Source organism: Littorina saxatilis, linkage group LG3 (genome assembly GCF_037325665.1).
Source record: "Littorina saxatilis isolate snail1 linkage group LG3, US_GU_Lsax_2.0, whole genome shotgun sequence".
Taxonomy (NCBI): Eukaryota; Metazoa; Mollusca; class Gastropoda; order Littorinimorpha; family Littorinidae; genus Littorina; species Littorina saxatilis.
In genome coordinates this window covers 20,526,212-20,542,299 of record NC_090247.1, presented here as the reverse complement: position 1 = coordinate 20,542,299, position 16,088 = coordinate 20,526,212, and the positions used below count along the sequence as shown (strand labels likewise).

The 16,088-nt window shown below is 40.5% G+C and overlaps 2 protein-coding genes across 3 annotated transcripts in view; both read left to right on the top strand.

Annotated features, from left to right (window-relative positions):
- LOC138961849 (periodic tryptophan protein 1 homolog) overlaps positions 1 to 16,088 on the top strand; it is a gene marked incomplete in the record, with an annotated part of 270,004 nt that overhangs the window by 176,822 nt on the left and 77,094 nt on the right.
- Positions 1 to 16,088, top strand: part of LOC138961840 (X-linked retinitis pigmentosa GTPase regulator-like) — a 34,284-nt gene that overhangs the window by 6,776 nt on the left and 11,420 nt on the right. Inside the window, exons 10-16 of one of the 2 annotated variants that reach the window (XM_070333510.1) lie at positions 1,331 to 1,522; positions 1,878 to 2,034; positions 3,453 to 3,508; positions 5,005 to 5,061; positions 7,926 to 8,033; positions 10,990 to 11,104; positions 12,365 to 12,547. In XM_070333510.1, coding sequence (XP_070189611.1) covers positions 1,331 to 1,522; positions 1,878 to 2,034; positions 3,453 to 3,508; positions 5,005 to 5,061; positions 7,926 to 8,033; positions 10,990 to 11,104; positions 12,365 to 12,547 — 868 coding nt within the window. The remainder of the gene's footprint in view (positions 1 to 1,330; positions 1,523 to 1,877; positions 2,035 to 3,452; positions 3,509 to 5,004; positions 5,062 to 7,925; positions 8,034 to 10,989; positions 11,105 to 12,364; positions 12,548 to 16,088) is intronic. The other variant, XM_070333511.1, reaches the window with a different exon arrangement.

Sequence of the window (16,088 nt, the reverse complement as noted above, 5' to 3'; positions counted from 1 at the left end):
CACTCCACCGCCTGTGGCAAAGGCAGTGCCCGTGGAATTGACAAGAAGAGCGGGGTATTCGTTGCGCTGAGAAGGATAGCACGCTTTTCTGTACCTCTCTTCGTTTTAACTTTCTGAGCGTGTTTTTAATCCAAACATATCATATCTATATGTTTTTGGAATCAGGAACCGACAAGGAATAAGATGAAAGTGTTTTTAAATTGATTTCGAAAAAAAAATTTTGATAATAATTTTTATATATTTAATTTTCAGAGCTTGTTTTTAATCGGAATATAACATATTTATATGTTTTTGGAATCAGCAAATGATGGAGAATAAGATAAACGTAAATTTGGATCGTTTTATAAATTTTTATTTTTTTTTACAATTTTCAGATTTTTAATGACCAAAGTCATTAATTAATTTTTAAGCCACCACACTGAAATGCAATACCGAAGTCCGGGCTTTGTCAAAGATTACTTGACCAAAATTTCAACCAATTTGGTTGAAAAATGAGGGCGTGACAGTGCCGCCTCAACTTTCACGAAAAGCCGGATATGACGTCATCAAAGACATTTATCAAAAAAATGAAAAAAAAGGTTCGGGGATTTCATACCCAGGAACTCTCATGTCAAATTTCATAAAGATCGGTCCAGTAGTTTAGTCTGAATCGCTCTACACACACACACGCACGCACGCACGCACATACACCACGACCCTCGTTTCGATTCCCCCTCGATGTTAAAATATTTAGTCAAAACTTGACTAAATATAAAAAGGAGGGAGTCTAAAAATGGAGTAAGTTTACAGAGGTTATAAACAGAAAATCTTAGAAAACGGGGTCTTGAAAGGGAGTTAGTATTCTTGTTGTTCTTCTGCGTTTGATATTCATGGGCGCCATAAAGTCTGCAGTTTGGCAGCAGGTCCCCAGAGATTGATGCCCTGGCTGGTGTCTTCTGGCCAGTAGTGTTTGCGTGCTGTCTCCGCAGGGAGTCTTAAATTGAGGGGTCTAAAAAGGGGGTTCTACTGGATCTGTGTGTTGTGTTGTGTTGTGTTGTGTTGTGTTGTGTTGTTGTGTTGTTGTGTTGTGTGTGTGTTGTGGTGTGTTGTTGTGTTGTGTGTTGTGTTGTGTGTGTGAGTGTGTGTGAGTGTGTGTGCACGTGAGAATGATCATAGCTTTGTCCTGTGCTGCAGGTGGCGTTGTGTTTGTGTGTGTGTTGTGTTGTGGTGTGTGTGTGTGTTGCGTTGCGTTGCGTTGTGTGTGTGTGTTGTGTTGTGTGTGAGTGTGTGTGTGTGTGAGTGAGTGTGTGTGTGCACGTGAGAATGATCACAGCTTTGTCCTGTGCTGCAGGTAGCATGTGGCGGGTGTCACATGATCGTGACGGCGGCCCCGAGATTGGAGAACGGCGATGTGGAGAGCGAGGACGAGGATGTGGAAGAACAGAGCAAGCTGGAGAAGACGCTGCTCAACGGCTCCCTGAGGGACAGCAACGAACTCGGTCTCAGTCGCACCTTTTCTGCCAGGGACAGGCGGAGACAGGCTGTGAGTTGAGGGCAGACACAGATACACACACGCATGCATGCATTCATGCACCTGCGTAGCACACAGGCATGCATGCATGCATCTTCACGTGCACACAACACAACACAACACAACACAACACAACACAACACAACACAACACAACACAACACACACTTACACACATACAAACACACATTCTTTCTCTCTCTCTATCTTGCACACACTCACTCTCTCAATCTCTCTCTCACACACACACATGCACGCACACACACTTCTTTTCCATACCCCTTGGGGTAACCCTTAGTTTAGAATAGCCTGGTAACATGCGTGTACTAATTTAATTAAATTATGTGTTGTGTGTTTTATGATACCAGAGCCCCCTACCGTTGCATCGCACGCTTCCAGCCCTCGGTTCCAAACAACTACCCTCTCTCAGCGCCACCATGCCAGCCATCAAGATCAAGTCAGACAAACCACTCGGCAACGAACCAGTCCCCAGGTTACAACGACTCGAACGAGCGAAAAAGATCGGTGAGTTTGAAGGGGAGAGGGAGAGAGAGAGGGAGTTTGGGGGATTTAGGGAAGAGAGAAAGAGAGAGTGAATATTGGTATTGTTCTTGGTATCATATTGTCCTGGAAGAAGTTCAGGTGTGAAGCAAGACTCCAATGACAGTACAGTGGAACCCCCCTTTTAAGACCTCCAACAATCTGAGAAAACCAGGTCTTATGGAGGTCAGTTTACAGAGTTTATGAATAGAAAACCAGGTCTTATGGAGGTCAGTTTACAGAGTTTATGAATAGAAAACCAAGTCTGAGGTCAATTTACAGAGTTTATGAACAGAAAACCAGGTCTGAGGTCAATTTACAGAGTTTATGAATAGAAAACCAGGTCTGAGGTCAATTTACAGAGTTTATAAACAGAAAACCAGGTCTTATGGAGGTCAGTTTACAGAGTTTATGAACAGAAAACCAGGTCTTATGGAGGTCAATTTACAGAGTTTATGAACAGAAAACCAGGTCTTATGGAGGTCAATTTACAGAGTTTATGAACAGAAAACCAGGTCTTATAGAGGTCAATTTACAGGGTTTATGAACAGAAAACCAGGTCTTATGGAGGTCAGTTTACAGAGTTTATGAATAGAAAACCAGGTCTTATGGAGGTCAATTTACAGAGTTTATGAACAGAAAACCAGGTCTTATGGAGGTCAATTTACAGAGTTTATGAACAGAAAACCAGGTCTTATGGAGGTCAATTTACAGAGTTTATGAACAGAAAACCAGGTCTTATGGAGGTCAATTTACAGAGTTTATGAATAGAAAACCAGGTCTTATGGAGGTCAATTTACAGAGTTTATGAACAGAAAACCAGGTCTGAGGTCAATTTACAGAGTTTATGAACAGAAAACCAGGTCTTATGGAGGTCAATTTACAGAGTTTATGAATAGAAAACCAGGTCTTATGGAGGTCAATTTACAGAGTTTATGAACAGAAAACCCCACCTTAACAGTAACAACACTACTAACAGTTCAGGCAGAATTTGTTTAACCACATAGCACCTAATGCTAAGGATAATGCTATACCTGTGAGTATTTGGTACATCTATGAGGTTGTTTTTGTGTGTTATGTCTTTCAGAACTTGCTGATCATTTCGCTGTGGATTGAAGCCAATCACTGACTTATTTTGAACATAAAGCAGAGGCGTGTTGTATTTATGCAGCTGGTTTGTGTAACTTGCAGTCATGGTGTTTATCTGCAAGACGTCTGCAATGATTCCTTGCTTTGTGTTGCAGTCATGGTGTTTATCTGCAAGACGTCTGTAATGATTCCTTGCTTTGTGTTGCAGTCATGGTGTTTATCTGCAAGACGTCTGTAATGATTCCTTGCTTTGTGTTGCAGTCATGGTGTTTATCTGCAAGACGTCTCTAATGATTCCTTGCTTTGTGTTGCAGAAAAAGGGTCAGCAGGGGAGGATGAGGAGTCGGAAGAAGAAGAAAGCGATGAAGAGGTAATGTGGTGCACACGCACATTGTTCCAGTGGGCAGCATCTTCCACTTGAGGATAATAGAAGAATTGAGAAGAAGAACATAATATATCTATGGAAATATGGGCAATCCAAATGTGCACTATCTTTCTATTTATCCGTCTGATTCAGTTTCAATTACACTGGAATTTTATATTCTTTTTTGACAAAGCCGGCAGTGGAGGTGTTGAGACATTTTTGTGTTTCATCCTACATGTAGTTACATCTGTGGAAACAAGTCCTTTAAGACATCTCGCAACTGAGTAAACCAGGTCTTAAGGGCAGAGGGAGTCTTATGAAATGGGGGTAAATTTACAGACGTTATGAACAAAAAGCTGGTCTTGAAGGGATGGTGTTGGGAGGGGGGGAGGAGAGGGGGCACTGTAGACAGTCTTGTGTCTTGCTTTCAAACGCTTGAAGCACAAACAGCAGAGATTGAACAGTCTAAAACTCAGGCACAAAGCAGTGGCCTCCCCTGAATCTGAAATGCCAAGCCCTGCACATAAGAAACGAAACAGGACCGGTAAAAGAAAAACATAATGTATCGATTGAACATTGGATTTCCCTTCTTTGAAGCATGTGACTAAAACTCATTTTTAGACGAATGGCCAAGACTACAAGAGAGTGCATGTTTGTGTGCGTCAGAGCTGTTTACCCTTACGATTTTGGCGTAATTTATTACGATTTTCTGCAAAAAATACGCCATTCCGCTATCCGTGTCAAGACTACGATTTTCATAAATGAAAAAAATGTGTAAAAAAAAATATTTTTTTTTTATTTTTTTATTTTTTATCAATTCACATGTTTGGCATTGTTTTTTTCAATGGCAAAATGGGGTGAAAAAGCACAGGACTGACCAGAGATCATGTCTGTCTGATGAGACGCTGGAGAGCCTTATTCTAGTGGTGAAGTCTCGCCCTCACTCATTCGGCAAGCGCAAGTACAGTAGAAAAGCGCTTGACACACTGAAAAAGGCCTACTACGAGCAAAAGAAAAAGAATCAGTGATGCATGTGCTTTTGATGTGATCTTCTTTGAAATTATGATGACTACAAAAACTGACTGATGTGTTTTGTTTGTGAATGATAGATATAATTATATGCATGGTTGCGTTTCGCAGACACAGTTGTCATGTGCCGCGGCGTTGTAATTGGCGACGAATGCTGGATGATTACTATTTTTGTGCCAGGATTACTATTTTTGGGGCTGAGCATTACTCCAAAACACTTATGGGGGTAAACAGGTCTGGTGCGTCCAAACGTAAAAATAAAAGGAATTCTAACCAAAGTGAATCGATACATAAATGTTTTTTGTAGTTTTGACCAAAATATGCCATTTCACGCATATCTTGACATTTATTGTTCTCCTTGACTGCTAGTATGGTCTCGGAGAACAATGACTGTCTTGTTCTTTGTAAAATGTCATAAATAATGGATAATAACTTTTGTTCAATAAACGTTGACATAAAGAATTTGTGAACAGGAGGAGGAGGCGCCCAAACCCAAAGTGTCGCCCAGGAAAGTTCCTCTCAAGCCATCGGTAAGTGCCGCAGGTCACTGCATGCTGCATAGCTTGCCCATTGGCTGCTTAATCCCAGAGAGCATCAGATAGGGTTAAAGCAAGGTTTAGGCTGCGTAGACATGTGTTTAGGTTTGTAGGCTGAAAATGGTTTTAGTCTTCTAGGCTCATAAGATTTTTGCATGATTCAAAGTCAGTTGAGACTGCTTAGGCTAATTTGTAATACATGGATTGCAAGATGTTTTTACCCTTTCACGGCATGAAAGATTACGCATGAAAGATTAAGCATGAAAGCGTGTGTCCTTGCATGCAGAGTGAGAGTGGGGTGTTGATGTGTTCAAAGCTTGTGGGTTTGGGTCACACAGACACAGCGTTGTGTGGTGTGGATGTGCAGCACAGTTTTTATAACCACCGTAATGATCCCGATTTTAACATTTTTAGCCCCATACCCACCATATGGACTGAAGAATTGGGTTCCTACCATATATGTACTGAACAATTGATTCCCACCATATGTACTGAACATTTGATTCCCAACATATAAGGAACATTTGGTTCCCACCATATGTACTGAACATTTAACCGTAAGTCCTACTCCCCACCCCTCTCCTACCCCCATCATCTCCCAGTCAAACCCCCATGACTATGTTTGCCCCGCCCCATCGTCTTGTATGTTCCTTGCCCTGTTGAAGGAATCGTCATTCCCTTCTCCCATGCTTATTGTTTCCTCTCCCACCCCACCTCTTTATCTTAAATTTGTGGTTTTCTGCATGAGCTATGCTGCATTCAGCTAAACCATAGTTTTTAACTCAGCAAAATGTTAAGATTTTCTGCAATTTGAATAAAAAACAAGTCGCGTAAGGCGAAATTACTACATTTAGTCAAGGCAGTGAAAGTGATGAGCCTGTTCAGCGCGGTTGCGCTGTGCTGCATAGCACGCTTTACTGTACCTCTCTTCGTTTTAACTTTCTGAGCGTGTTTTTAATCCAAACATATCATATCTATATGTTTTTGGAATCAGGAACCGACAAGGAATAAGATGAAATTGTTTTTAAAACGATTTCGAAAATTTAATTTTAATCATAATTTTTATATTTTTAATTTTCAGAGCTTGTTTTTAATCCAAATATAACATACTTATATGTTTTTGGAATCAGAACATGATGAAGAATAAAATAAAAGTAATTTTGAATCGTTTTCTAAATAAATAATTGTATTTACAATTTTTAGATTTGTAATGACCAAAGTCATTATCTAATTTTTAAGCCTCCATGAAATGCAATACCAAAGTCCGGCCTTCGTCGAAGATTGCTTGGCCAAAATTTCAATCAATTTGATTTAAAAATGAAGGTGTGACAGTGCCGCCTCAACTTTTACAAAAAGCCGGATATGACGTCATAAAAGACATTTATCGAAAAAATTAAAAAAACCGACTGGGGATATCATACCCAGGAACTCTCATGTCAAATTTCATAAAGATCGGTTCAGTAGTTTACTCTGAATCGCTCTACACACACACACACACAGACACAGACACAGACACATACACACACACACACACATACACCACCAACCCTCGTCTCGATTCCCCATCTATATTAAAACATTTAGTCAAAACTTGACTAAATGTAAAAAGAAGTTTTTATGTCATTTGAAGAAATAAGCTTTTCTCTTTTACTTTTCTTCTTAAAATGTTATCATGTCATAAAACATTTGTTGCATTATTCAGCATGGAATGTAATTATGTGACTGTGTGTTTGTATTGACATCAGACACTTGTATCTTTACTATGGGCTTACATGCATGCATGAAGCTTTCCTAAAAAAAAAGAGGCCGTTTTGCATGTTATATGTACTGTACAAGAACGAGGGAATAGCTATGTGTAAGTAGAAAAGTCTTTTCTGTATACGTTACACGTATATTTGGTATGCTTCAGTTAATACATTGCTTGGTGTTTAATTATTTAGCATGAATGCATGTTCAAATATGTGGTAGGATTCCTGTACAACATTATAGAAAACTTGATGTCAAAGTGTGGGCAGATACTATGGCATGCAACACATAAACAAGTAATGTCTATCATCCAACAAATCAGGGCACAGGGTGTTCAGACCCAGAAAACACACTTGTGTTGCTCTTTTTCCATTGCTTCAAAATATCGCTCCCTGGAATGAAATATTTACCAAATCAGTGCTATAAGTTAGCTACTTTCCAGTAAGAATTTTGTGGCATGCATACACAATAGAAAAGACCTTACAAGGAACACTGAAGATTTAAAAAAAAAATTGCATCCTTTAGCTGCAGCGCTTTTGTCATTCATCCTGACAGGGTTAGATGGCATACTTAAATCCATTGATTGGGATCACAGGTGTTTCTAAAACTGTTAGATGGGCATGTCCTTTACTATTTGAACTATTGATAAAGATTTGCCACAAAATTCTACACTTTCTGTATTCTTGGAGGAGCTATCAAGTATTACTAAACAGGAAAATACATGACTGATAAAAAAAGACAGCTCTTTATTTCGGCAATATACCGTACTTTCAGCATGCTGGCTAGCAGAAAAAAAAGAAGGAAAGAACATTATGACTACATCACAAGAACGACTGAACAACTTGTATTATAGAACAGCATAATAATGTTGAAGCAATTTATTTTCATGGTCTTCAGTCAATTTTGGTTTTGATCTGATTTTGCTTTATCATACTGAACTTAACATAAAAGCATGAAGCATATTGAAGTAGTCCGGAATCCTGCAGTGGCTTTGAATCCAGTCTCGCAAACCACTGCTCATAGTGTAAATGCTTGTTAGCTCCTTTAAGCGTTAGTACCTGTAGTTTGCATGGCAGCATGTGTAGACTCGTGCCTGACCCTTCTTCCCTCAGGAGGCCAACGGGGACATAACTCACGCGTCCCACCATGACAGCCACAAAGACGGAGAGTCGGCAGAGGAAGAAGAGGCGGAAAAAGAGGAAGGGGAAGGCCAGAGCAAGGTAGACAAACTTGAAAGCGATAAAGAATCTGACGCCGAATGGTCAGAGGTTGATGAGAAAGCGAACGATGCAGACTCCGAAATGGAGGATGAAAAAGAGGATGAGAAGAAGAGAGAGAAGGAGGAAGGGAAGAGAAAAGAGGAAGAAGAAGAGGAAGGCTCGGCAGTAGAAGAGGAGGCTATGGTAGACGTAAGCCTGAGTGTCACTGAGTGGAGTGTTAGACTACCCCCCCCCCCCCCCACTTTTCCTTTGAGTGCCATGCCTCACTACTTAAACAATTTTTTGTTTAGCCTTCACAGCATAATTTCTTTGCTTTTTGTTTCACCCCCAACACCCTCCTCCCTCAGTCATTGTTGTGTGAGAATAGTTTGGGATTTTGGTCTGCATTCTGACACGCTTGATCGCACTTCAGCGCTGGGTGCACTGCTGATACGGTATGTGCTGTGTTGCTTTGCTTCTTAAGTGTGTGTTGCTGACTTTTCTTGTTTGCTTCTGTTTTTGCATGAAAAAAATACTGATTCCGATTTTAAAAAGCATTGTTTCTTACAGTTACAGGTTTGAAGTTTTATGTTGTGCAAATGCTTCCGTCTTTATTTGTTGCCTCTGTGATATCTTCACCCCCTCTCCCCTTTTAACCTTCATCTCTTTTGAATAATAACTTGATGACTTCTACTGATTTTCTGCATGTCAGGGCTTTTCAAAAGACTATTTAATCACTTTTATAGCTTTTTTGATTTTCAGATTGTTTGCTCTAATTTTATTTTGTGTGAATTACAAGTTACATGTATTATAAAAAGGGGCAAACTAAACTACAGAAACTACTTGTTAACCCATATTTCTGTGTCTGTATCAATTCTAGTCTTGAGTTTTTATTTGATCCTCAAGTTTACCAGCAAAAGTTTTTTGGTCCAGAATGAAATCTTTCAGAACTGGTTGATAGATCCATTGTCCCATACAATACACTTTTGCTCTTTGGTTTCTTTTTCTTTCCTTGCCCTTGCTTTCCATCAAACTTTAAGTTCGTTTGTCGTCTAGTACTTCATTGTCTTTCTGTAAAACATGTCTTTCTGTGTTATTTCTTACCTCTTAGTTTATCCTAATTTACATATAAAACACATTGGTTAACTGCACATTTAATTTAAGTTTTGAGTACTTTTTGATTCCATTATCTTGAAAGGTATTCGATCATGGCGGTCTACAATATGGTAAACCGTAAATGGAAAGGGGAAGAGGGGAGACAGGAGAGATGGTTCATTCGATTTGTGCGTGTTATTTTGAGGGTGGGGGTGGAATGTTGTTTCAATGTTGAATTACTACTGCGTTGAGTTTTGAACAGTTTATTGTGTTACATTTTAAGATTGTTTTGAAAAGATAGAATTGATAATGTAATGGACTGGGCATTTTGTATAACGTTTTAGATTCTATTTGGAAGTTTTTGTTTCATGCTTTCATATTTACCCAGAGTCCTTGAATTTATCACCTCTGATGTTGCACTGAAGGGGAGATGTACTTAGAATCACCTCTGACCTTTACTCTGAAACTTTCTCTCTTCACCATGCATGAGCAATTGCAGTAAAAACACTGAAAAAATGGGAAGATATATTAATTTGGTGGGATAACAATCCATAAGAATGCAAGTTAAGTTGAGCTTGATAAATGACATTCTCATCAAAGTCTGTCTCTAAACTTGCTTCACATTTCCTGACTCTTTCTGTTTCTGGGCAGTTTTGGTTTTGAAACAATTTAACTTTAATGTCAGAATGACGCCTTTTGTCTCTTTCTTATCTTCCTTGTATATAAGTTTTGTTTCTGCTTGATTTCCTTGTAATATTTCCCCCTGTTTTGAGGTTATTTTCATAGTGAAAATGATTTTACGTTGCTCAGTGACATGATGCAGTTAGTGTACCACATTATATTAAGGGTATATTTTTTTTGGTGGAAATTAAAAAAAGAAGAAAAAAAGCTCATTATCTCAGGACCTGTCAGAGTTGTCATGGGATGAGACCAACCCTTCACTTGGACCCAAGGAAACACCCCAAAATCGGGCGGGGACGTAGCTCAGTTGGTAGCGCGCTGGCTTTGTAGCCAGTTGGTCGCTATCAGCGTGAGTTCGATCCCTACGTTCGGTGAGAGATTTATTTCTTGGAGTGAACTTTCTGCAGACTCTCTTCTGTGTCCAAACACCCCTGTGTGCACACATGCGCACGAAAAATATCCCACGTTCACAGCGAAAGTCTCAGGGCTTGGAAAACATGAAGACACGCATGCATCATCTCTCGTCTCTGATTATCATGATCGTATTCCGATACTTTGATACCAATGCTGGTGTGTCGAAGAAGACAGCCACAGCGGGCTTGTTCGAATCAAAGTATCACACCATATCTTCAGCGTATTACCAATACCTGTCCCAATATAGACCAGTTGGTCTAAGAGGACGTTAAACCCTAATAGTCAGTCAGCCCAAAATCAACATCCTGGCTGCTTCCTGTTCATAGTGGCAATTTTTCAGATGAATTAATTTTGTAAAAGCCAGTAGTGGCTTTAAACAAATTTTATTCATAAAAAAAATTCCATCTGACCAAAGAAAGCATTCAGGGAGTTGATTTGGGGTATGTGACCAAGTGGAGGGTTGGTCTTATTCCGCGTGAAAGCCTGACTCCAGATCTGAGATTGTGAGCCACGTAAAGAACGGTACCCTTAAGTACTTTCAAGAATGACTTTGACCCTACTTGTCGACCACTGACTTTTTCGCACAAGTGTGTGTACTTAAATGTGTGTACTTAAGTATGTGTACTTGAGTGTGTATGCTTAAGTTTGAACTTAAGTGGTGTATGTACTTAAGTGTTTATGCTTAAGTTTGTACTTAAGTGTGTGTACTTAAGTGTGAATGCTTAAGTTTGTACTTAAGTATGTGTTCTTAAGTGTGTGTACTTACCTGCTGTCACTTGTGCTGCAGCTGAAGAGAATGCCGAAGCCGTTACCAGAGAAACCCAAGGAGGACAAAGAGGATGAAGACGAGGAAGATGAGGAAGATGTAGAGGAAGACAAGAAGAAGGACAAGAAAAAGAAAGGTGAGGGTCGTCAGAGTTGGCCGATTATTTTGTGACTGTAGAAATACTCGTCTAATAGTCACTATTTCTATTTCTATTTCAAGAAAAGGGGAATGGAGGCTGAAATTTACATTCTGAGCAAGAAAATTAAAATCATTTTTGCAGTGACCCAGTCATCACTGAGTAATGCAAAACTAAAACAAGTCGCGTAAGGCGAAAATACAATATTTAGTCAAGTAGCTGTCGAACTCACAGAATGAAACTGAACGCAACGCAACGCAGCAAGACCGTATACTCGTAGCATCGTCACTCCACCGCCCGTGGCAAAGGCAGTGCCCGTGGAATTGACAAGAAGAGCGGGGTATTCGTTGCGCTGAGAAGGATAGCACGCTTTTCTGTACCTCTCTTCGTTTTAACTTTCTGAGCGTGTTTTTAATCCAAACATATCATATCTATATATTTTTGGAATCAGGAACCGACAAGGAATAAGATGAAAGTGTTTTTAAATTGATTTCGAAAAAAAAACTTTGATAATAATTTTTATATATTTAATTTTCAGAGCTTGTTTTAATCCGAATATAACATATTTATATGTTTTTGGAATCAGCAAATGATGGAGAATAAGATAAACGTAAATTTGGATCGTTTTATAAATTTTTATTTTTTTTTTACAATTTTCAGATTTTTAATGACCAAAGTCATTAATTAATTTTTACGCCACCAAGCTGAAATGCAATACCGAACCCCGGGCTTCGTCGAAGATTTCTTGACCAAAATTTCAACCAATTTGGTTGAAAAATGAGGGCGTGACAGTGCCGCCTCAACTTTCACGAAAAGCTGGATATGACGTCATCAAAGACATTTATCAAAAAAATGAAAAAAACGTTCGGGGATTTCATACCCAGGAACTCTCATGTCAAATTTCATAAAGATCGGTCCAGTAGTTTAGTCTGAATCGCTATACACACACACACACACGCACGCACACACACACGCACGCACACACGCACATACACCACGACCCTCGTTTCGATTCCCCCTCGATGTTAAAATATTTAGTCAAAACTTGACTAAATATAATGAATACAATACATGTTGTATTTTTTGCTGAAATTTGTTGGAATAGGAATACAAAGTATAAAGGTCCATTAGAGAAAAGCAGTAAGAAACAGCAAATTACCTATCAACAGATCAAAAAGGTTTTTGTTTGTGTGTATAAAGTGTTCTTTGTTTTGTATCTTTATGTGTACATGTTCAGATTGTATTTTCGTTGCGTAACAGACAAAAAGAAAGATGAAGAAGACGACGAAGGAGAGGAGAAGAAGAAAGACAAGAAGAAGGACAAGAAAGACAAGGACAAAAAGGACAAGAAAAAGAAAGGCAAGAAGGGCGAGGAAGATGAAGAAGACGTGAAGGAAGATGAAGACGAGGATGAAGAGAAGGAAGAGAAAGGCAAAAAGAAAGGTGAGACAAGTCATGTTGGGTTAAAGATACCGTCCTTCTCATGCAAACCATCATGTAAATAATCATGTAAACCATCATGTAAACCATCATGTAAACCATCATGTAAATAATCATGTAAACCATCATGTAAAACATCATGTAAAACATCATGTAAACCATCATGTAAATAATCATGTAAACCATCATGTAAACCATCATGTAAACCATCATGCAAACCATCATGCAAACCGTCATGTAAACCGTCATGTAAACCATCATGACAAATGCAGACCTGTTTACCCTACGATTTTGGCGTAGCAAACTCCGAATTTGGCACTTGTGCTACGCTGCTACGACCATAAAAATAAACTACGCTTTCTGTTCATTTTCTGCTCCGCAATTACTTGCACGCCGATCCCAGCGCCGACCCAAACTTGTCCTCGCCCGCAGTTTGACTGGTTCATGGTTAAAACCCGCCCGCCATAATGCCCGCCTAAGTTACTGCATTATTAACTCTCGCGCAGTCCGCTGTCGCACTGAAAGATCGGCTCTCCTGAACACAGCTGTTTGACCCTCTTTCGCATCTCGCTCGCAGTTTGACTGGTTCATGGTTAAAGCCCGCCCGCCTAAGTTACTGCATTATACACTCTCGCGCAGTCCGCTGTCGCACTGAAAGATCGGCTCTCCTGAACACAGCTGTTTGACCCTCTTTCGCGTCTCGCTCGCAGGTTCAAGGTTAAAGCCGCCCGCCATTTTCGCGTCTCGCCGTCGTGCCATGTTTGCAGAGACAAATTCACAATGGACAAGCGAAAACTTCATGAAACAGATGATGAGGATGATATTATATTGATGGACAATTCTTCTGCTAAGAATCAGCCCAACTCAGCAAAAAAACGCCGTAAAGCAGAACAAAAATTTACCAAAAGCCACCATGAAGCCTACTCCTGTCTTGTTGCTTCAACAAGAGGAGCTGAGTTCGCACACTGCACGGTATGCAATTCTCATTTTTCGGTGAAACACGGCGGCCTCAATGACTGCAAAAAACATGTTGGCACTCAGGCGCACAAAGATCTAGCAGGTGTAAAGAGTGCACCCATTGATACATTTTTTGTTCGCGACGAAGCTAAGGCAGGCCCCTCGGCCTCCAGTTCCATCGACGACGATGTCACAAAAGCAGAAGCAATCTTGTGCCGGCTGATCGTCGAATCAAATCTTTCGCTTGCATCAGCTGGGAGATTGGCAAAAGCCATACAAGCTATGTGTCCTGACTCCAAAATCGCTGCAAGTAAGTACGATCTTTGTATCTATAGATGCGCGCACACACACACACACACACACACAGACACGCACGCACACACACAGAAAAGATCTATATACCTAGATATATGCACCTATTCTCTCTCTCTTCTTTTTCTCTCCCTCAATTTCACTCACTCTCTCTCGCACACACACACACTCTCTTTCTCTCTCACCCCCCCCCCCCACACACACACACACACAGTCAGATGAATACATGTATATATACTAGTATATACTAGCACAAGGGAGGCAATCTAAGAAAGAAGTGTAAGAAAACTAGTTAGGCCACAAAAAAAAATTGTCTGTTTAGGGTAACATGACCAAAAAAAGTAGGGTCGGTAGGTAGGTAAAATTTTTTTTGTTTTTTGTGTGTGTGTGTAAATGCTATGTTGGCTGAACATTCACTTCTTATATTTGATGAATACATGTTTCAAAACTAACGTATAAATAAAACAGAGAGAAAGGGAGAGAAAGAAACGCCAAATGTCTCTTTTTAGCATTTTTACCTCTTTTTTTTCTTTTTCTTTTTTTTTAAATCAAAAAAAAGTTTTTGGGTCGGCGCCAAATCGATAGGGTCGGTCGGGTTACCCTAAACAGACAATTGTTTTTTTTTGGCCTTATGTTATTGTTGTTCAATACACACACACACACACACACACACACACACAGTGACACACACTATTAACTTATACAGTTTTCACTTTCTATTGCAGAAATTCAGTGTGGCCGCAACAAAGCGACAGCCATGATTAAGGAGATGGCGCAAGAGGAGTCTGCAAGCATCGCAGAGCGGATGAAAAAAGGTCCCTACACTGTGTCCACAGATGGCTCCAACGACTCAGGCTCTGGTAGCAAACAGTTTCCACTGGTTGTTCGGACGATCAACAGAGAGACTGGCCTTGTTGAGTCACAGATGTTAGCTCTTACTGTTTGCAACGGACCGGCCACTGGTAAGTACTGTGTACATTTGATTATATTCATTTTCCATTTGTTACCATGTTTTGAATTACAGGAAGGTGTACATTTTCGATGTGAAGATGCAGCTGCACAAAATTGAGCACAAGTGCCCAATGTCACTTTTTTGTTGTACTTGTAGGTTGCAGAATACAGCAAGCTGGTGTTGTGCAAGATGCTCTCTCTCTCTCTCTCTCTCTCTCTCTCTCTCTCTCTCTCTCTCTCTCACTCTCTCTCTTTCTCTCTTTCTCTCTCTCTCTCTCTCTCTCTCTCTCTCTCTCTCTCTCTCTCTCTCTCTCTCTCTCTCTCTCTCTCATAATGCCAGTTGCTTTAATAAAGGTAGCAAAGTATGAAATATTAGAATATTTTTTCAAAACTTTTGATTAGAGAACAAAAAGGAAAAGATTTGTGTCGATGTGTGTTGCAGGGGAAAACATTGCCAATCTGCTGAAGGCGGAGCTAGCCAGCAACCTGATTCCCTGGACCAACTGCCTCAGCCTTGGGTCGGACAACGCCCCAGTGATGACCGGCCAGAACAAGGGGGTGTTTGCCTTCCTGAAACAGGAGCAGCCTGAGATCTACTTGTCTGGCTGCACCCTGCATATGGTGCACAATGCTGCGAAGAAGGGAATGAAACACCTGCCCTCCATAGAAGAAGCCCTTATTGACATTTTTTACTACTTCGAAAAGAGTTCAGACCGCCAACAAAGATTCAAGGGCACCCAAGCGCTGTATGACACAGGCATGCAGAAACTGATCAAGCATGTCAGCACCAGGTGGCTGAGCATCGGGAAGGCACTTCAAAGAATGATAGCCAACTGGGATGCCCTGAAGGATTTCTTCTATAACGAGAAACAGTCCAGGGGGGCGGCATCCAGCTCATACGCAGCCAGTAAGGTGGATGGCATCCTTGTCTTCATCCGATCGCCCACAAATAAACTTTACAGCCTCTTCTTGGCTCACACCTTCAAGGTTTTTGAGCCATACCTGCTGTCCTTCCAGGAAGAAGGGCCCATGATCCATAGAATGAGGAGGGACATGCTGCGTATGGTTAGAGCCCTTCTCACCAAGTTTGTCAAGCCAAGTGCTCTACTGTACAAGGGAGACTTGACAACAGTGGAATACAAGCTGACTTACAACCAGAAGGAGAACAGTGAGATCGTCATTGGAGAAGATGCGCGAGCCTTCCTTGATGCCAAAGAAGCAAACCACCTGAAAGATGCCAGAATCGCAGAATTCTTCTGCAACGTGAAGAAATTCTTTGTGGAGGTCACTGACTATCTGCTCAAGTGGTTGCCTATTTCTGAAC